This window comes from Mobula birostris, chromosome 6 (assembly GCF_030028105.1).
Source record: "Mobula birostris isolate sMobBir1 chromosome 6, sMobBir1.hap1, whole genome shotgun sequence".
In the NCBI taxonomy this organism is placed as follows: Eukaryota; Metazoa; Chordata; class Chondrichthyes; order Myliobatiformes; family Myliobatidae; genus Mobula; species Mobula birostris.
In genome coordinates this window covers 50,263,639-50,285,853 of record NC_092375.1, presented here as the reverse complement: position 1 = coordinate 50,285,853, position 22,215 = coordinate 50,263,639, and the positions used below count along the sequence as shown (strand labels likewise).

Genomic DNA, 22,215 nt, shown 5'->3' with positions numbered 1-22,215 from the left:
TATTCATTGAATGTCTCAACTGAGGGATACAAAAGTAGCTATTAGAGAATCTCAGATCTCTGGGAAAAGGTGGTACACAATGTTGTAATAATGGTGAAAGCTTTTTTCAGCTGCATCAGGAGTCAGTATGCTCTTTAAGACCACGTAGAACCACTGAAATTTTAATGCAGTCAAATGTTTCCAGGTTGTAGAGGAGCAATGGTTATTTCACATATGCCTATACTCTTATCAGTGATGCCATGTTCCATCTATAAAATGACATTTATTGAATTATATTGTAAATATTAAAGCAGTCACCATTTGGGTAAATAGGAAATATCAACATAGATTAGTTCCAGAGGCTACTCTGCAACAGAAGATGAGACAGAATTCTCTGCAGGCTCTTTCCTTTATCTTCGATAGCTCAGCAGAGGAAGGGGCACTTCCCTTTACACTATAGGTGATTGATGTTCTCTTAGGAAAATCAAAACATCAGGAATTAGCCAAGGTACTGAAGGCCCATAAACCCAACATCTATCCTCAGGCAAATGTGTAAAAGGAGCCAATGATCTCTATGATCACTGGGAAGTAAGGATCTATTAGAGATACTAAACTTGACCTTTTAAAAAGGGAACAATTTTTGTATCAAATCATTAAGCACTTAGACACATTTTCTTGGTTGGTTGAAGAGTAATCTGGTTACCATTCTGTCTGTGGCTTTGCAGTAAGTCTTTAATGTGATATCTCACAAGATAGATGTGCTGGCTTAAGCCAGTTCAAAAGCTGTAGTGTCAGACAAATGAGCGTCTTAATACATTGAACCGTGGAGTGTTTTGTATTCAAATAATATTGCACACAATCCTTAAACGGTATTCAGTGGCACTGAGTTAGAGATTTTTTCAACAAGGTGAGGACATATCAGAAAAAAGATAATTTACAGTAGACAGCCATTTTGCTTGACAATTTTAAAAGCATGTGCCTCTGCTGAAATTGTGGTAAATTAATCAATCTTCCATGCTTGCTTTGTGATTGTGCGATCATAACCTGTACACAAGTAATATGGCACATCATGTCCTTTTATCAAACCATGTCTTTATTACCAGACACTTTTTTTTGGCTTTTGTTTTAAGGAAAAAAATTGTTTTAGTCACTGTGTAAAATATAAACCTAAATATACAGCAGTTTTACTTACAAAGTTAAACAAATGTTCTAAAATATTATACAGCTATCAGAAACATGTAGTTCCCCAACATCCACAGTGTATAACTCCACTCTTGACAAAACAGATTTTATTGTACAATCATCTAAAATTTTAAATTTCATAATTTTGTACAAAGTACACAAAAAATATTAAATTCATTTTTAAATAAAATTGTAAAAGTAAAACATGTTTACATATATGTATAAGGGACTGGATGATGTCTGAGGGTGGTTATCTAAAAGTAAATCCAAATCAATTTTTTTTGATGCAATGATACCATTTTCATTATTTTACAAGCTACTACCCAATTAAGTGTACCTGACCACAGCAGGTAACTTTGTAAACAATAAAGTGAAGTGCCTCACCACAACCAAGCCTCCTAAACAGATTGTGTGACAGAGTCCGCAGGATCTGAAAGTGGACACCAAAATCAGTGCTTCTTTTCCAAACAAAAACAACAAATTAAAATAAAACAATCAAATGAATGTGTTTACATTTGCAATGGGTCAGGAAATTGTTCCTAACTTGGGCTACTTGCCAATAAGCAGAAAAATACATTTACAGAAAGATAAGAAACAGACAGTATACAAAAGAAATTTATAAACAAAGAGATACTTTTTCTGAAAAACTGTTTCCATCCAAAATGGAAATCTGGTTTTCAAATGTACAAGAACATAGACAACATTATGTCATTTAGTATTTAGAATATCATTTATCTTCCCCCCCAGACACAACGATCCTTGAAATAACATCATTTACATAATTTACACATTTTCTTTTAATGTAGGCCATAATTGTAGGAACAGAAGTTAGTGCATAACTTGTTCCTTCGACAGTTAATTGCATGTTTCAACCTCATTGTCAGCATACAGATATGTGACAGATGATCCCAACAAATCCTGAAGTTCACTTGTGAATTCCACTAGCTCCAGTGTTTCTTTATTATCAGTGTCTGGAATTTCAGATTGCTCTGGATAAGTAAAAACTTGACTTAAAGAAGCCTGTCTATAAAATTCCACCTCAGAAATGGTGGCATTTTCAATATGAGGGAATGAGGACCGAAAGGTGCGGGCTGACAACTTCAATCTCCGTAGCACATCAGTTAATAGCAGCCAGTTCCGAGGACTGTTGTGGAGGAATGAGAAAGCAGACATGTTACAAGCTTTAAACTGGAGGTAGGTTATTGTAATGGATTTCAAAAACAGTCTTGCACTTTAGAAGGCTTTCACCTAAGGCAATATAAGCTTTAACATGATACTATCTGTTGACAGACTACTCATTTACAACCCAAAATATCATTATGTAAGGTAACTTAATATTTAAAATGCTTCTCAAACTGTAGCATAAATTTTTAAAAAGCTTGCACGTTTCTAATTCAGGAGCAGTACATGGATATACACCTATGTTTGAAAAGAATAAAGACAAATTTGCATCGCTTTAATTGTTTTCAGAACGTCCTAAAGAATATAGTTCAGAGTTTCTGAAGTATTTCCAAAGTAATGTTTTAGTTCTTATATAATAAAACTATGACCAATTGGTGCACGGAAAATTCCTATGAACACCAGTGTAATAATGACTTAATGAAATGTCTCTTTTAGTGTTATATTAGCCAGGGCAGGGGTATCTTTCCATTCTTCAAAATAGTGCTTAGAGTGCTTTACTTCCATCTCAGTGAGCAGACAATGCTTGAGATAAACCAAAAGTGCATTTCCAACAGTGCAACCATCTCTCAACATGTTGGAATGAGATGAACCTGGATCCATCTCAGTCAGAGTCTGGAATGCTATCAGCTGAGTTAAGTACTAACACGTGGTGGAATTGATTGTGTTTGAAACATATGTACATTTCTAATGTCCTCTGTGAATCACAGCAAGTGTCAAATGTTGGCAAATTGCCTGCTCTCGAATATTTAAATTGCATTTCGCTTCTTTACATTAGTTTTAATGCATATTTTTATTATCAATAGTGATTTGCAGAGAATTTGCTACGCCACAAGGACAACAATATCACTAAAGTGTGAAGCAGAAATGGAACAAAGGACTTTATAGGAAGTGTGTTATATTTGCAAAAATAAGTGTAGAAAGAGTTGGTTATTATCAGATTCAAACAATTATATAGATATTTTAAAAACTGCATTTACACTATGAGTTTGTAATCAGATACCCATTAGACACTTCCAGATTCCCTTGAACCCATTTGAAATTTTATTGCCTAGGAATCACACATTTACTCAGTTATTTAATTGAAATATGATTTCTTTTCCCCTGTGAAAAACATTAGCTGTCATATTTGCTTCAGTAAATGGGAATGCTTTTTATGAAGTTTTGCCAGGGAATTTGTTGGGACAATCTTGTTTTCCAATCACAGCATTGGACTAGAACAGCTGCCACGTAAGTAAGTCAGTAATTTACATACTGTGGGTCACCCCTCCACCCTGTCCTGCTTCCCATCTATCTGCTTAGGAGCCTGTGATCTTGCAAGTCCTGTCTTCTGAAAACACCCACTTCTCCAAACCTCTCCATCTGGATTTGACACTATATTTTATTCCCAAATCACCTGCTCCTCCCACCCTGGCCACTGGCCATCTGAATTTAGCATCAGAACTAAGTACTGGGTGGTACATTCCAAGCAGGTGGAATGCAAGGCCTTAGGGGAAATCTGAGGATTTTTGTCTGTGGATGATTTTGGGTGGACAGAGAAGGTGAAGACAGCAAATGACAAGCAGGTGGTGATGCCTTGTTTAAGTGCCAATCAGCACATTCATGAATAGCAGCAATCATATTTCACTTTCATCTTAGAATCCAAGGGAGTAAGTTTACCATTTCAGTCCAGCCTTCAGGTTCAGCAAGTGAAGGAAAAACTGAAGCTATGAGAAATGAAGTTAGCTGTTTTTCCTCATTGTCCTCTTCATTATAACTTATTGATTGCTCGCATTTATCAATAACCAATATGGTTTACTAAAACCAATGTTCAATACGTACCCCTGAGAGAGTGAGACTTGAATGTTGTAACAAGGTAAAAGAGGAGCATCAGAAAACTCAAATTCCAACACATCATCATTATAATCTTCCTCATCACCAGGGCTTGGTGGATTAGCCAAGACATTGAATCCCGACTCTTCTACTGGTTCTGAAATTGCAAAAGCTTATGGTTACTTACAAAATAAGACCAGGTGTTTTTCGTGCCTATCAAATTCAAAAACATTGTTTCAGCAGCATCAGAACGGCCAGCTTAAATACCTCTCCCTCCCCTGAAAAATGCAGTGCAGTGCAGGGCTCTGAGTATAATTGCAATTTTTCACCTAGTTTAAGGAGAAAGGGTCAAGTGGCCAAACCAACAGCCACACAATATTCCCAGGAAGGTGCACAAGAACTTCTAGGCATATACCTTATTAAATGACTGCAACAACAGTTCATTATTTGGGGAAAGTAATTCCTGTTCATCAAATCTCAGCTTTTGAGATATTAAGTGAGTGATAAACAAATAATTTCACTGAAAATATTTCTGTGCTATTCACAGGCCACTGTCAAACATTAGCAATATGGTAAAACAGATTTGTTTTGTTACTAGATTTCACAAATAAGGAACAATTATGCATGTTTTTGGGTTTAAATCCCAAGAACTAGTTAACATTCAGAGGTTTTATTAGTTCATGGTAGTCTGCCAAGTAAGATGGCAGAGAGTCATTTGAACAAGTCTGGTCTACAGCGATCAATGAGCGTCAAGTTCTGTTAGTTCAGGCATTCTGGGTCTCCAATGACAATCAAGCAGCAACACTTTGAAATAATGGTGATAAGCAATCTTAAGGTGACCGATGTATCTATTGTCCAAGTTCCTCTATGCATTGAAGACTATGGGAACCTTTGGTCTTGCTTGACAGTGCATTTTGATTCAAACACAACAATAGTGTTATCTATGAAGGAACGGCTCTAGTGCTCATGCTACAATATCTTCCAACATACAGTATTTCTCTACTATCTCGTCTTACCTAATATCTCCTGCATGGACATAGAAAACTGAGCTGGGGTTGGATTGGAGAGAGACTCATCAGGCAGATAATTGGGGGGTAAGGATGATGCAAGTGTTTGGGAAGGAGCACCTGATGATACCAGTAGGGGTTTCAGGAAAGGAGCTGAACAGTATAGACGTACAATTAAAGGCAGCAATAATCTGGAAGACAATGGATATCTGGACTCTTTTCAGCAAGCCAGGTAGAGTAAGACCTGTAAATAATGCCAACATCCAGTCGTCCACTTCAATTTCCTCACATATAATGAGGAAAGAGTGCTTGGCTTCCTCTGTTTCTGCACATCCCAAATGGCCTCTCAGAAGCTGGTGCATCAGTGGTTTATTGTGTGCTTTTCATTGTATCATCGCACACATAACAATAAACCGACACTAACTTTATGCACATTCTCATTTCCGTGCACAGCCCAAATTTGAAAAGAAATCTGAAGAAATATCTGGAACTAACCCTTGTGAACTGATATAGCAGTGCTGCTTTTTTTCCCACACACTAATTATCCATTACCTTAAATAATTTCAGTTTTCTGAGTGATACTTCCAGTGGACAATTGAGAACTGAAACATTTTAGAACCTTTTAAGATCAGAAATTTCAGCTGGCAAAATAAATTCTCTAACTCTAAATGCAACCTTCAGAATTTTAACTATCATCTTTTCTAGCCCAAAGGCCTCCATAATTATCAGTAATGTGATCAAATGATTTGGACTGATCGTATGGGCTCACAAATGCCTCCAATTCTCTCTCCGGAAATAACCCCTATTTATTTGTTTGCTTTTCTCTGGTCCTATTAACTTTCCATCACTACTTTATGTTTTTGAGGATGCATCATTGTGTGGTACAAGAGCTGCATATAGGACCGTAAGACCCAACAGAGCAAAGTGAAAACCGCTGAGAGGCTCACTGGGTATTCCTACCGCGCACCCTCCCCGCCCCATTTACCAGGAGCATTGTATATGAAGGGCTCAAGGCATTGTTGAGGTTCCTCCCTCCCCTAACAGTCTTCTCCTTTTGCTGTTTCAGAGTTCTTGTTTCTTCCACTCATGCTCTGCCTGTCACTCAATCACTCTCCTTGTGCCTTTCTTAGGCCACGTGTAGGAAAACAGCCAATCTTAGAGGGAATTCATTAAACTGCTAAATAAGTTCATCATTGGTACATTAGGTTTGTTATATGTTTAATGCTCGTTTTTATTTTTCTGCTGAAATTGCAGTACCTCTCTATCACTTACCACACACGGAGCTGCCATAGAAATCCCAGTACAAACCAGGGTCATCATTGCTTCGACCTTGCAAGTCAGCAAAATACTCTGGGGGTGAGGTAAAAGCACACACATTGGTCAAAGCACTGAAGGCCTAACTATTACACAATGTTGTGACATGCAACATATAAAATTGTTAACAAAGAACAACAGAAAAATGTGTATCCCAACTCTGTAGTTTGAGATTATAAATGACCAATTTAACAATGATGCTTGCCAAAACAGTTAATACAAAAATAACACTGTGTTTGACCAGATGTGTAAGTCATGTGTAAGTCAAGTACATATGAAATTCCTATGTTTGCAGAATATTCCAGATTCTCTTCATCCAATACGATTACTTCCCAATGATTTTAAATCTGACTTTTCATCTTTCCCAGGAGATTATGGCTCTCGTGAGGGGTTAGGGGATGTAATGCATGACCCATCATGATGTTATGTGGCAGACTGCACCAAATGGACAATGCCCGTCTAACATTTTGTGCGTGTTCACGTAAAATATAATTGCATAGCTACACAAAACACAGTATATCATTTTTTATGACATTTCAAGGCTGCGTGTTTATTTGCTCTGCTCTCAGCAGCCAATGCCACAAATTGCTGTTTGTGGAGTAAGGAAGGAGTATTGGGAACAATGAAGAAATGAAGAATTATTGAGTGTTAGCAGCTAGCCCAGAGGTGTGTTTTAAAAAAGGTACTAAAAATGTATTTTGTTTTAGATGAATACCCAGAGGAAAATCCATTTAAAGCAACACCTTATGTGAAGCCATCATGAACGGAGTCCCTAGTAATCATATGCTTTATTTTATTTAGATAATGAAATTGTTTTGTATTTAAACGATTAAATGAACATAACCTATTTAAATCAACTATGAAGAGTTTTAAACAGAGTGTGTATTTATGGGTGTACATTTAGTAGATCTAACTGATAACTGATTAACTATATTGAATCAGCTTCTCAATGTTATCAGACTGGATTTACTCATTTTCCAGGATTTCCTGCAATTACAACTTTTGAGCAGGCTGAGGTTCAATACAAGGATATCATGTATTTTATTATTTGTGTGCTGCCACCCCCTTTACATATTTAGGCAAATGTGCCTGGTTATTTTAAAAGCTTTTCAATGCAATCATGAATCTTTGCATAATAGAAGATAGTTGTGTTAGTATCTATTAAAATAACAGCTAGCTTAAGCGGAGTCATTCCTAACATCAACTGGGCAAAATCCCCCATTTCTTTTGCAGATTGTATATGCAGGCAATGGAGGGATATGGATCATTTATAAGTATAAGAGAATTAGTTTAATTCAGCATTATGTTCAGTGCAAATGTGAGCTGAAAGTCCTGTTCCTGTGCTGCAATATTCTTTGTTTATGTTTAGAGATGCGTCTACAGGAAGTAACTTCTTTCAGTCTGATTCAGCTTTTTTTCAATATTTCTGGCCCATATGCCAGAGGTTGGTAATGCTGTTCCTAGATAGCAAGGAAATCAAGTTGTATTGGTCTAAGTAACTATGATTGATTTCATCCAGATCATTTGAATATAACCATCCTCCACCTACTGCATTTTACTACAGCAATCACCCTAGGTAATTCCTATAAAAAGTGAGGTCTCAAACATAGCAATTAAGTAAATGACCAGCTTAAGTTAGCCTTGGTTGAGTAATTTACATCCCCCTAACCAATCAGGCCCTACTCTGTGAACAAGACTGCTGGAAAAACTTAGTTCAGGTTAATGTAGGTCCAAAGCCCTTCATCAGGACCGAACTTGTCTGGTGAAATGCCTCGGTCCTGAAACATTAACTAGTACTTTCCACAGATGCTACTAGTCTGTGAGTCAGGACCCCAAATTTGGGCCACCGGTACAATCTGGGGGGAATAATTCTTATAGTGATTTTTGACAAGGCATACACCCCTAGTGCTAGAAAATATGTGATAGCATTGCAGCAGTGGTAGTTTTCTGCCTCCATCAAGCCTCATGTCTTCACCAATCTTGCATGGGACAATATCGATAGACTTGAGGAAACTTTCACTGGAAAGGGTACATTCACATAGAGTCAATGGCATAATAGTACAGGCCAATATCTATGGCCCACATCTGCCAAGAGCTGAGCTTCCACACAGTGAGAAACTGAAGCAGAGATCAGTCACCATTGAGGACCAAGAACTGGAAGTATATGTAGCAGGTGCACGTGTGGGCCCACAGCCTCTCCCAACCAGGGAACACTGTGTCCAGGAAACCAAGGAAGCTGCTCTTTTTGCCTGCAAGAAGAACCTGGCGTGGACACTTGCAAGGCAAACAGATCCAGAGAATCCGACAATCCCAAGCTGGACTGGCTTTAATATCAGCACCAGGGACCAAGAACAAATCTCACAAGATATTGTTGGGTATCTGCCATCCATCAATTCACCAGCCACAGAGTTGACCACAGTATTTGAAATCCTGAACCAATAACAGCTAATCAGGAAGGAACTTCATTGAGAAACAACTGTGGTATTCATGGATCAAGCACTTTATGCAAAAGCCAGAGCTTGCCTGGAAGCACAAAGAGTACTTCTTTAGATACTTTATACTTTATTGTCACCAAACAATTGGTACTAGAATGTACAATCATCACAGCGAAATCTGAATCTGCGCTTCACACTCCCTGGATTACAAATATTAAATATTAAAAATAGTTAAAATTGGTAAATATTAAAAATTTAAATTATAATTCATAAATAGAAAATAGAAAAATGGGAAGTAAGGTAGTGCAAAAAAGCCGAGAGGCAGGTCCAGATATTTGGAGGGTACAGCCCAGATCCGGGCCAGGATCTGTTCAGCAGTCTTATCACAGTTGAAAAGAAGCTGTTCCCAAATCTGGCCGTACGAGTCTTCAAGCTCCTGAACCTTCTCCTGGAGGGAAGAGGGACGAAAAATGTTTTGGCTGGGTGGGTCGTGTCCTTGATTATCCTGGCAGCACTGCTCCGACAGCGTGCAGTGTAAAGTGAGTCCATGGATGGAAGATTGGTTTCTGTGATGTGCTGTGCCGTGTTCACGATCTTCGGCAGCTTCTTTCGGTCTTGGACAGGACAACTTCCATACCAGGTTGTGATGCACCCTAGAAGAATGCCTTCTACGGTGCATCTATAAAAATTAGTGAGGGTTTTAGGCGACAGGCCAAATTTCTTTAGTTTTCTCAGGAAGTAAAGGCGCTGGTGGGCCTTCTTGGCAGTGAACTCTACTTGGTTGGACCAAGTCAGGTCATTTGTGATATTGACCCTGAGGAACTTAAAGCTTTTGACCTGTTCCACTTGCGCACCACCGATGTAAATTGGGTCGTGCGGTCCACTACTCCTTCTGAAGTCAACAGCCAATTCCTTCGTCTTGCTGACGTTGAGGGATAGTATTATACTAACCAGTCCACCAATTCAATCTCCAACATTCTTCTCAGGATGGGGTCATTCCATACCATATACCACATCACAGTTCAGCCTGAATGCTGGAGCTATCAAGCATTACTACATAACAGCTGAGCACCGCAGTGCATTCCTGGGACAGTTAAGGGAGATGGTACAAGGCAACAAATCAGAGCTTTGTCATGTGGAGCTAGAGCGGCCAAGAATCCAATTGGTGAGCAATGCTATGCAACCTTCAAGGATGAGAGACTAGAGAAAGACCCACCAGCAAAGAAATTCCATGACCCAATGAAAACCAACAAGCTGAAAACATTCAGTGATATGTTTAAGAAGAGAGAAGTGAAATCAAATGGGAGGGCGATCATCTTGAAAGCAGACAGGTCTTTGTTTGGACGCATCATAGTGATGGCACAAGGGTACAGTCTACGTATGGAGGATATCCTTTCTCATCCCCTGGGACCATTGCTCTGGGCCCTGTCCACACCAGAAGGATTGCTGAGAAAGACAAATAAAGCTACTTTAGCCACAACCTTGCAGAAAAATGTAGCAGTAGAAGAGCAATTCCCAGGAAACTCTGCTACAGTGGTTGATGGAATGAACTTGGTCCAAAGAGTGTAAGGTGATCAAGTTACTTTCAGAGATGTTGCCACAACAATCCTGGGTATGGCTCTAAGGGAAGGCAGTCAGAGTGGAATAGATGTTGTGTTCGACATTTACAAGGAGAACCCTATCAAGAATAGTGAAAGATCTCTACGGGGTGAAGAGGCTAGTCATGAGTTGCAAGGTATCACAGGCACACAGATGGTGAGGCAGTGGAGGAGCTTCCCGACCAAAGTCAGTAATAAAAATAGTCTCATTAGCTTCATAATCCATGAATGGAGGAAGGCAGAGTACCGAGCAAAGCTACAGAAGATTCTGTATGCAACTGTGAATGACACTGTAAGTGCTTTTGCAGGCAAAGGGAAGACAAGTGCCCTAAAACCTCTGACCAGCAACAGGGAAACTCAGGACACATTCCTAGAGTTGGGTCAAGAATGGAACCTCTCCCCAGAACTGATGGACAAACTGGAGGCATTTACATGTCTCCTGTATGCCCCAAAAGCATCGACCACCAAGGTCAATGAGCTCAGGTATCACCTTTTCTGTGCCAAAAAAGGTGAAATCAGAAGTCATCAACTCCCACCATGCAAGGACTGCTTAACAAAACATGCACAGTGAGCCAACTACCAGGCTGGTATATGGAGAAGATGTTTGGAGAAGGACCCACAAGTGCCAAGCCCTGTTGGCAGAGGATGGAAGATGGAGAGAGAAGAGGAAGCTGAACAGTTGGTGGTGCACTGGATGGAAGGCCAGCCAGCATCCGATGCCGTCCTGGATCTACTGGCCTGTGACTGTCCAAAAAATGTTCACTTCCAAGATGTATGTGTGTTGCAAGTGGCCTCAGGTGTACTGACATGTGTAGATTGGCAGACTGTGAGAACCAGGTATCAACCTCAGAGTGTGTGGAAAGTTCAGATGAAGATATGAAAGACGTGGAAGACTTGGAAAATTATTATGATTATAGGTTATGAAAGTATGGAAAACAAAGTATGGAAAGCAGTCTTTGATTAAATATATTCATTTTACAACCAAATGGGGCCTAGGTTATGGCCGCGTGGAAGCCCACATCTGAATTATTGTACTGTAATTCTATATGCTATGACAAAAGCTTAATATTGTTTTGATTTGATACAACAATATGGAAAATATCATGACATTGATAAACTCCAGAAATCTCTCCAAATGAGGTTTTTTACCTTTTGGGGGGTGGGGTAATATTTTCTGCTGTACTGATGTTAATATGGAATATATACAAAAAGTGATTACTTATTTGAACTAATAAAGCTACCTCTGGTGCAATGCTATCACATATTTTCTAACTCTAGAGATGTATACCTTGCCAAAAATCACTAACAGCATTATTCCCCTCAGATGGTACCGACCAACCCTACTGGCTCACGGACTATACCTGACAATATTCATTTTTTCCTAACATTTTCTGTCAGTATTTTTATCATCTCTCAAAATAATTGTTCTGTCTGTCAGCTTAAAGTATAATCAAGGCCAGTGGTATTTCTTAAACTTAATCTATTGAGCCAATGGACCATTATAGTTTTAAATATTCTGCAGTCAGGCAATGTTTTTCAATTATGAGTTCAGACACAGTATTTTATCCATATTAACATGTATTCTGCTGTTAATCAACCAATCTAGGTTTCATTCTTGCCAGTAGTAGTCAGTTATTTTTGCTTGTCATGTTTTTCCATAGGAAATGGTTAAAATATAACTTCTGTGGCAATTAACTTGAATCAGATTATTTTTAAAGGTTTCCACTATTGTGCTGCTGAATTTATATCAAAGGTAATTTTACCAAGTACAATTTGAATTACAACATGAGCATACCTGACAGAAACATCTCCATCACTTCACTATGTGCCATTTTCAGAATAGTTCGACCAGAGTATGTGGCCAGTGTTGGATCTGCGCTGTATGAAAGCAATAGTCGAACCACTTCCAAGTGATCGTTTTCTACTGCATCATGGATCGGCCTACAGTAAAAGCAAAATTAGAATTTAATTTGGTGGTAAGCAAACATAGTTGCAGATGTAACTTTCTGTCTTTTACTTCTGCTGTAATTTATGATGGGTTAATGCACAACTTCTCCAGGTAACCAAATATATAGATAGTAAACACTGGAAAAGAGTCAATCATGATGACATTAAAGCAGTAACCAATATGTCCATAATTATGTACATTGAAACAGAAAGCAATAAACACCAGCTTAGCATAAAGTTTGAACGAGTAATTTTATTTCCTTTGAGATGCATTGAGGTTACAGGTTTGGTGTCTGTTGGGATATCTTGATGGTCCATATTCATTGCACATGTGTAAATACAGGTTAAAGAAACAGGCCTATTGCTGTTCAACAGAAAGACAGAAGCATTTGACATAGAAGGGTCAACTGAACACAACTACCAATGGCAAATACAGTGTCATATCACTGTGCCAACTGAGATCATGTTGTAAAGATCTAATCTGAACAATTACATAAATGCGCTCAGTGTATGTTTGTGGTCTTTTGCCGCTGTAGCCCACCTACTTCGAGGTTCAATGTGTTGTTCATTCAGAGATGCTCTTCTGCACATCACTGTTGTAACATGTGGTTGTCACCTTCATGTCAGCTTGAACCAGTCTGACCATTCTCCTCTGATCTATCTCATTAAGAAGGTGTTTCTGCCCACAGCACTGCCACTAACTGGATGTTTCATTCTTTTCATTCTTTGTAAAGTCTAGAGCCTGTTGAGCATGAAAATCCCAGGAAATTAGCAGTTTCTGAGACCTCTCCGCCTGGCATCAACAGTCACCGAGATCACATTTCTTCCCCAGTCTGATACTGGTCTGAACAACAACTGAGCCTCTTGACCATGTCTGCATGTTTTTATGCATTGAGTTGCTGCCACATGATTGGCTGATCAGGTATTTACATTAATGAGCAAGTGTACCTAATAAAGTGGCCACCTTTATAGCTCCTCACGTGATCTCCAGACAAAACATTTTGCAATTAATTAAATACTTTAAAATTTAGTCTCTTCTATTGCAGGGAAAACAGAAAATTTGCACTCAGAAAAACCAGAACCAATATCAATGACAAAAGAATGTCCAGACAATCTATTTTATTTTGGTAATGTTAATTGTAGTATAAATATTGATCAAGACTCTGGACATAATCTTCAAAATGGTGTTTGGAATCTTTTAAATTCAGTTGAGGGAATAGACAGATTTGGTTTAATATTTATGTCAAAAAGATGGTACCGATTAACAATGAAATGGTTCGCACAACACTACACTAGAAAATTGGCCTAAATCACAAGATCACAACTTGTACCTGTAACTACCTCACTCTGTCACAGGAACACAACAGACATAAATGGTGTGGAAATTTGGTCCTACAGAAAGGAAGTTTTTATTATTGTAATTCTACTTCGCTAAGCTAAACAAAAATCAGCATGTAAATTTTGGAGAGTAAAACGTACATTTAAAAAATTCAATTGTTTTTAAATTTTAGTCACAATGCTTCTTAAGAGACTTTTCTAAAAGAGTATAGCCTAATGAAAAGTTTTTGCAAACAAATCTTCACACTGAAAACTACAAATGTTAGTTGCTTTGATAAACTTAAACGAGCATCGAAAGGTTCAAATATGAATGTAGCACATCAGTACTGCAGGTTGAATGGCCATTACCCACTCTTTTAATGACAGTAATTTGGTATAATTTAGAAAATATGTACCTTGTTCCATCCTGGGCACTGCAGTTAACATCAGCTCCATGTTCCAGAAGGTGACATGCAATGCTGAGCCATCCTCTAGCACAGGCTTCATGTAGAGCACAATAACCTGCATTATCATGATGGTTTACATCACAAACCTTGTTTTCTAAACAGTACAACACCACCTCCTAGGGAAGAAGAGAAAAGTGAATTTATTTGTCTCTTATTATGAAACAAATGTCAAACTTTTGAAAGAATGTGTCAAGAAAATTCTATAAATTTGTGTTTTTATACATGATCTTATATCAGTGACGAGAAAACTATTGGAGAGGGTTCTTACAGTCAAGATTCATGAGCTTTTAGAGAAGCAGAGTCTGATTAGAGATAGTAGGCATGGTGTTGTGAAGGGCAGGTCATACCTCAAGAGCCTGATTGACCTTTTCAAGGAAGTAACAAAACAAATTGATGAAGGTTGAGTGGTGGATGTGGTGTATATGGATTTTAGTAAGGCATTCAACAAGGTTCCCCATGGTAGGCTCATTCAGAAAGTCTGGAGAGATGGGACTCAGGGAAACTTGGCTGCGTGGAGTCAGATAAAGCAGAGGATAGTTGTAGATGGAGCATATTCTGACTCCAGGTTGATGACAAGTGATGTTCCATAGGGTTCTCTTCTGGAACCCCTGCTCTTTGTAATTTTTAATAAATTAATTAGACAAGGAAGCAGAAGGGTAGGTTAGTAAGTTTCCGAATGTTGGTGGTGTAGTGGATAATGTATTAATTTGTCGAAGATTACACTGGAATGTTGATGGGATGCAAAGCAGAGCTGAGCTGAGAAACCTGGAGAAAGGAGGGTGATAAATTTTGGAAGGTTGAACTTGAAAGAGGTTTACAAGGTTAATGGCAAGATTCTTAGCAGTGTGGAAGAACAGAGGGATATTGGAGTCCATGGCCATAGACCCCTCAAGGCTGCCACATAAGTTGATAGGTTGGTTAAAAAAGCGTATAGTGTGTTGGCCTTCATTAGTCAGGGATTGAGTCAGGGATTGAGTTCAGGAACCACAAGGTAATGGTGCAGCTCTATGAAACTCTGGTTAGACCTCATACGATAGGGTGGACCAGCCAGCACCTTATTGCCTAATACAAGAGGGCATATTTTTAAGGTGATTGGAGGAAAATATATTCTACATATTTTACAACTGTTTCCTCTAACTTGCATCTCCTCTTATTGGTGTCATAGAACATTCAAAGTCAAAGTCTGTCCCGAGCCTTTGTGGCCCATCAGTCCAGTGCTTATGCCAGTTTCTGTGGCATGAAGCGACTGAGAGTACAAGACTCCCACCCCCCCCTCCCAGATAGGATATGCCAGTCTATTGCGAGGTTAACCCCCAGCATTTGCCGGTACCCATTTTCAGCTGGGTGGACTAGAGCAGTCTGTGGTTAAGTGCCTTGCTCAAAGAGCACAACACGCTGCCTTGGCCGAGACTCGAACCCATGACCTTCAGATCGTGAGCCCAACGCCCTAACCACTTGGCCACACGCCACGTCATAGAACATTACAGTACAGAAATAGGCTCTTTAACCCATCTAGTCCATGCCAAACCTCTATACCAGTCCCATCCATATATCTATTCAAATTTCTCTTAAATATTAAAACCTAATTCACATCCATAACTTTCGTCAAGCATCTCATTCCACACACCCACCACCCTCTGAGTGATGAAATTCCTCCTCATGTTCCCCTTAAACATTTCACCTTCATCCTTAACCCAATGATCTCTAGCTCTAGTCTCACCCAACCTCACTGGAAAAAGCCTGTTTGCACTTACCCTATCTATAATCCTTCATCATTTTATATACCTCTATCAAATCTCCCCTCGTTCTCCTACACTCCAGGGAATAGTCGTAACCTGTTCAACCTTTTCCTATAACTCAGCTCCTCAAGTCCTGGTAACATCTTTGTAAATTTTCCCTGCATTCTTTTAATCTTATTGACATCTCTCCTATAGGTAGGTGACCGAACTGCACACAATACTCCAAAAATTAGGCCTCATCAACATCTTATACAACTTCAACATAACATCCCAACTCCCATACTCAGTACTTTGATTTATGAAGGACAATGTGCCAAAAGCTTTCTTTCCGATCCTATTCACCCGAGATGCCACTTTCAAGGAGTTATAGATCTGTATTCCAGATCCCTTTTGTTCTACCACACTTCACAGTGCCCTACCACTCACTGTCTAAGTCCTACCCTGGTTTGTCCTCCCAAAGTGCAACAGATCACACTTGTCTGCATTAAATTCCATCTGTCATCCAGCTGTGAATTTGGAGACCATGCCCTCTGCACTTATTTCAAATCATTAGCATATTATTAAGAAACAGTGGTCTAAAATTGTTCCTTGGAGAAATCTATTGTATATTTCCCTCCAATCTAAAAAGTAATGCTTTACTATTACTCTGATTTCTGTTACTCAGGCCCTTTTGTTCCATGGTGGTCATTCTTGGTGACCAGACTATAATATGATACTTTTTCAAGTGCCTTTTGGAAGTTCATATATACCACCTAATTGCAATTCCTTCAACACAAGTTGATTGAAAATATAGACAAATGCAAAAGCTAATATCAACAGTGTCTTGTATGGTGAGTTTGACAATTTAATATAGTTTACATAAGTCAACATTCTATGGACTGAGTCAGTCAGTAAATAATTGAATAAAGAATTGATGGCAAGGGAGGAAGAATAAATGGGTCTTTTTCAGATTGGCAGTCTTCTGTTAGTGGGATCCCTCAGAGATCAAGTCTGGATTCTACCATAAATTATATTATTCAATTAATTCAGTTATATAATAAATGTAATGGTATTGAGACACTCTATTATCGGAAAAGACTTGCTGGCTCTAATAGATCATAATACTGAAACAGTCCTCGTACCAAGTGGGGCAGGATACTGGAACATTATTGCTTCTGATGTCATCAGTACTATAATTGGAAATGTGGTTTTGACATTTTCCATATCAAAGTCATGGTACACAAGATTTTAATAAAGCATAATGAAACTACTGGTATTCTTTGTACCAGCTAAAAATATTCTTAAATATAAACCTTAAAACCATAATGAGTGTTATCACCAACATTTCTATTTGAAACACCTAACTGGCACAAAAAGGTTTTCCCCATCTTAATTATAAATTAGTGCCATTTCCACTGAGATAGTTAATGTGGGTAGATGAATCAAGTAATGCTTCTGTTCCCTTATAGACGTGATAATTTAAATACCAGGTTTTTCTATCTATGACAAGTTAAGCACATTGCAAACTATAAATGTACAGATTATAATAGTGTTGATCAAATATTTTTATAGTGAATTCCAATAGAATAAAATTGACATCCTATTTATTATAAACTAACTAATTGAGGGATTCATTAATATAATGTTAACATGGTTGAAGTACTTAGGGAATTATTTACATGAAAATTATAAAACAGAATATACTTCATGGCTCAACAAGTGAATATTTTAAATGTTTCTCAGATGGTTTTAAAGATTTCAGATGCACATATGGCATGTTATTAAGAATATGAGGTGTAAGACACTTGTCTAAGTTGACTAAATAACCAAATTTATAAATTATTACATAAGATGGACAGAAAACAAGGGTGTTGGAATAAACAGGTCTTTTCAGATCTTTCAGCTATATTAATTTACTTAATGATAAGAAAGGACAGAGTGCAATACATCTAAAAAAAGAATGAAAAGACAAAGTACAATACACCGAAAAGAAAAACAAAAAATGCTGGAACACTCTGCAATATCTGTAGAAAGTGAAACGGAGTTAACATTTCAAGTTGAAGACTCAACACCGGATAGGCAAATGAGACAGATGGAAATCTCATCAATGAGAGGAGCAGAGTTCCTTCAAGATTGAATTTCATGGAAGAGAAATCAACAATGAAAATCAAAAGAATGCAGCTGATGAACATCAGAAATAAAGGCAGAAAATGCTGGAAACATTAAGAATGTTGATGTTCTTGTGAGAAAATGACATGTGTTTTATCAATCAGTTAAGCAACTAGGCTAGGTAGGGGCAGGCAATACAATATGAGAGGAAGTGAGATTATTTACTTTAAAAGCAAGTGATATTTTGAATTTGGAAAAAACGGGTTGGAGTACGCAGAGTGTTCACAGTGGTCGCTAACACCTCACTTGGTGCAGAAAGGATATGCAAGCCTTGGGAGTTAGTACAGCTAGGTTGCCTACTGATAGCAGAGCTGACCTAGGAGACGAGTTCAAATACACTTGGAGTCTGAAAAGAACAACAGGTGATGTCACTGAGAAACACAAGATTCCCAATAGGCTTGTAGGTTGGATGCTGTCTGTAACTTGATGGTGAAGTCTCAGGTAAGGTGTTAGCCATTAAGGGCTCAAATAAACAATTACTTTTTCCAGAGGGCTATGAATCTTTGGAATTCACTACTCCAAAAGGTTGTGAGCACTCAATACAGCAACTGAGATGGATCTAAGAGAATCCGTGGATACAGAAATCGGCAAGGGAAATGGATTTGAGATAGAAATTTAACCATATATCTCTTTAAATGGCAGAGTAGGTTCAAGGTAATATTCATCTTAACACTGTGTATACTCCATGGAAAAATGTAGACTAATAATGTTTAATTAGCGCATGTGTTAAAATCAATGTGGCTATTACAAATAGGATACAGTTTTAAGAAATTAAAATATGAATTTTGATTAAATACCAACAAAATATTCAATTATAAAACCACCTGTTTTCAAATACCTACCTCGTAGCCTAGACGTGCTGCTCTTTGCAGCAAAGTCTCACCAGCATTTTTATTGACAATGAGTCTGCGTGCTTCTGGTGGCATGGGGCGATTTATTGGTGTCTCCTGTGGACTGCTGACTGTTTGTGCATTCAGTGGCTGGGAAGACTGCAGTATTAATGAAATCGGCAACAAACGATCAGAAGACCTCTGCTCGCATGTTTTCTTTGGTATGCCATCTATGTCCGTAGTTAGTGCTGGGCGTTTTCTGGGGTTCCTGATCACACTGGCCTGCAGTAAATTAGCAATGAGAAAATTGTTAATGAAATAGACAGGTACAGAGCTAACTTGCAAAGGTAATATCTTTGCAGATATTTGATATTTGATCTAAGTTTTCTGCACAATTAGCAAAAAATACTCAATTAGCTGGACTAACAAAGCAAACAATTGCATTTACATGGTGCTTTATTTCTCAGAAACATCTTTAAAGTGATTTAAATACAATGAACTACTGTGAAATACAATCAATGTCATTATTTAGGTAAGAAATCAATGTATAGAGCAAAATTGTGCACGTTTTTGCAACGGCACAAGACTCAAGACCAGAGGTGAAACAGTTAATACATATGTACCAAGAAAAAAAAACAATGAAACTAACTGAAATATGGCATATTTTCAACTAATCATTTCTGAAAATGGGGACTTGGTTGTAAAGTGTTTGGGACTGGGAAAGCAGCTCAGAGCTCATGGGTTCAAATGGCAATTTCTTCTGAACAGGCATTCAAAGAATCTATAAATATGTAGACTAGCACCAGAAAAGGAACCACTGAAGTTCCAAATTGTTATTAAAACTCAGCCAGTTCTCCAAAAGTCCCCTCTCAGCTGGCATATACATGTCTTTAGTCTGTGTCACATTAACATTGTCCTTTGCAGTAATGTCCATATCTCACAATAAAATTAAAAATAATGAGGTGCTTGTTCTTCAATTGTTGGAAGTTTCTTCATATGGGTCAACAACTGTCAATGCCTATCTATTCTAAATAAGTTAAAAAAACAAATTTCAATTCTTTATTTTAAAATTACCAGAATTTAAAGTGTTGTTAAGGTACAGATGTATGCCTTATAGAAATTTAATAAGAAAGAAATAATGCATGCTGAGCCAGGGGAAGTAATACCAGTAGAGATGCAAAAGTTTGGCCAGTGTGAAGGAGGAGACAGAAGTTTAAAATGCACGGGAGTGTAACTTAGAGAAGGCAGGTAGAAGAACCAAGAACCAGTGTGTCAAGGTGATATTTTAGTATGATTTGGTGCAGAGTAAGATGTGAGCAAACTGAGGTTTGGATGGGCTACAGTTTATATAGGGTAGATATTGGAGGCAATTGGCAAAAGGAACTGAATGGACGAGTCTGGAGGTCATCAGATTTCACCAGCAGATGGGTCTCAGAAGCTGTGAGAAAAGATCATGTGACAAGGATGCAAAATTTTAAGTTTAGAATTATTCTGTTTAATCATGAAAGCCATCACAGAAAGGAGTCTGTAAATCCTTCAATTTGATACAGGTTCTTTCAAAGAATCCAGTAAGTACCCACTTGCCTGTTCCTTCCAGTTATCCTCAGAATACTGTATGTGTTTCTTTATATTGAGAGCTAATACTGCACACCTATTTCAAACATCCCATCAAGCAGCGTATTCCAAGTGATTCCAAATCATTTCTAGCCATCTGTGCTCAAAATGTACAGCTTCTTCAATGCACCACATAACTTTAATCCCTCATTTTCAAAGGCAACCTAATAACTCTCTCTGCATCTTGTCAAAAGACTCATATGCTTCCCAAAGTAAAACATTCACGATTCAAAGATTCAAAGTACATTTATTATCAGAAAATGTATAAAATATACACCTTGAGATTTGTTTGCTTACAGGCAGCCACAAAGCAAGAAACCTGAAATACACAATTTTTAAAAAAGACTATAACCACTGTGCTGAGAAAGGGGAAAACACACACACACGCACACACACCATGAAAATAATAGCATTCCAAACCAGATTGAGTCCTTAGATCTCCTCTTTGGAGCAGCCAGAGTAAGGCCAAGCCACAATCTCATTTCATCATATTAATGGGGCAAAAACATCATGGAACTCACAAAGATGACAGCTGCCAGAGCAATTCACAGCTTCAGTGCTACAGAGAGAGGAATGAGCATTGTGGGAGAGCAAGCGAAATCAGCCCGACCTTCGTCTCCAGTCCTGACACTCAGGCTTTACAGTCTATCTGGTCTGGTTTTTAAATTGTCCAAGTACTAGGTAATGCCTTGCTCGATGACCCAGATCTTAGGTGCAGTGACACACTTCAGCCACACAGCCCAAAGTCATTCTCGATCTCACCAAATTGGCTTGGTGCTTGGAGCGATCCAACTTCGCACCTGGGTTAGGTGGACGGGCATCAAACCTCTTCCGCATCGATTTCTCTCCAAATCACTCAGCTCAACTCCAACACCGATAACAACTCCATCTGTGACCCCGTGAACACATCGCACTTCGGCTTTATGTGCACCCTCATGGCCCATCCTTCGAACCAGCTTCGCTTCTTCATGTTTGCGGCAATAGTTTACCACAATTTACTTCAGAAAAGGTGTTATTAGTAATGCTTTTAGTCCAATTTTTAACCTTTTGAACTACCAATGAATCACATTTCTGAACTTTTTATACTAAAACATGTGATGTCAATTTGGAAGTTACTGTCACATTATCAAATTCTTGTTTGTTATTCCTGGTAGCTTACACTAAATGTTTATAGTTTCTGAACTAGCTGAAGATGTTTATAGCTTGTGAGCTAGCTGAAGGAAAGGCAGTCATCGTTATTTCTCCATGTCAGTTAATTGTGAACTGCAATTAGGAGGCAGGTATTTGTGTAAAGTCTAGCTAAAACAGAGCCAACTAATAGTTTACACTTCAGTGATGTGACAGGATAAAAACTACAAATCCTTCCTGTAAAGGTTCCTGAAAACAGGGGACATGGTTTGCAGGTAGGTCTTTCTCCTATCCAAGAGAATTTGGTGCAGCATGTAGGTCAGGCCACCACAGTCTATAATGTGGTTAATTTACACACTAAGCACTCTCAATGCATGAACCAGGAAGATCTCTGATCATCATAATCTTGGTACACTATTAGCAAATCCCTGTAGTCAGCCAAAGTGAAATCTCTTTTCATGAATGCTTTGAAAGAATACTTAATTAGATATCACTATACTCAATCAAAGCAGAATCATA

The 22,215-nt window shown here is 38.3% G+C and overlaps 1 protein-coding gene across 8 annotated transcripts in view; it reads right to left on the bottom strand.

Moving 5' to 3' along the window:
* Window positions 1-1,057: 1,057 nt before the first annotated feature.
* bcor (BCL6 corepressor) overlaps window positions 1,058-22,215 on the bottom strand; it is a 302,269-nt gene continuing 281,111 nt past the window's right edge. For all 8 annotated transcript variants that reach the window (XM_072260470.1, XM_072260463.1, XM_072260465.1 and 5 more), the window contains 6 exons: window positions 18,967-19,236; window positions 14,187-14,353; window positions 12,302-12,447; window positions 6,432-6,509; window positions 4,162-4,309; window positions 1,058-2,305 (listed from right to left, as the gene is read on the bottom strand). In XM_072260470.1, coding sequence (XP_072116571.1) covers window positions 2,017-2,305; window positions 4,162-4,309; window positions 6,432-6,509; window positions 12,302-12,447; window positions 14,187-14,353; window positions 18,967-19,236 — 1,098 coding nt within the window. In that variant the 3' untranslated portion in view covers window positions 1,058-2,016. The remainder of the gene's footprint in view (window positions 2,306-4,161; window positions 4,310-6,431; window positions 6,510-12,301; window positions 12,448-14,186; window positions 14,354-18,966; window positions 19,237-22,215) is intronic.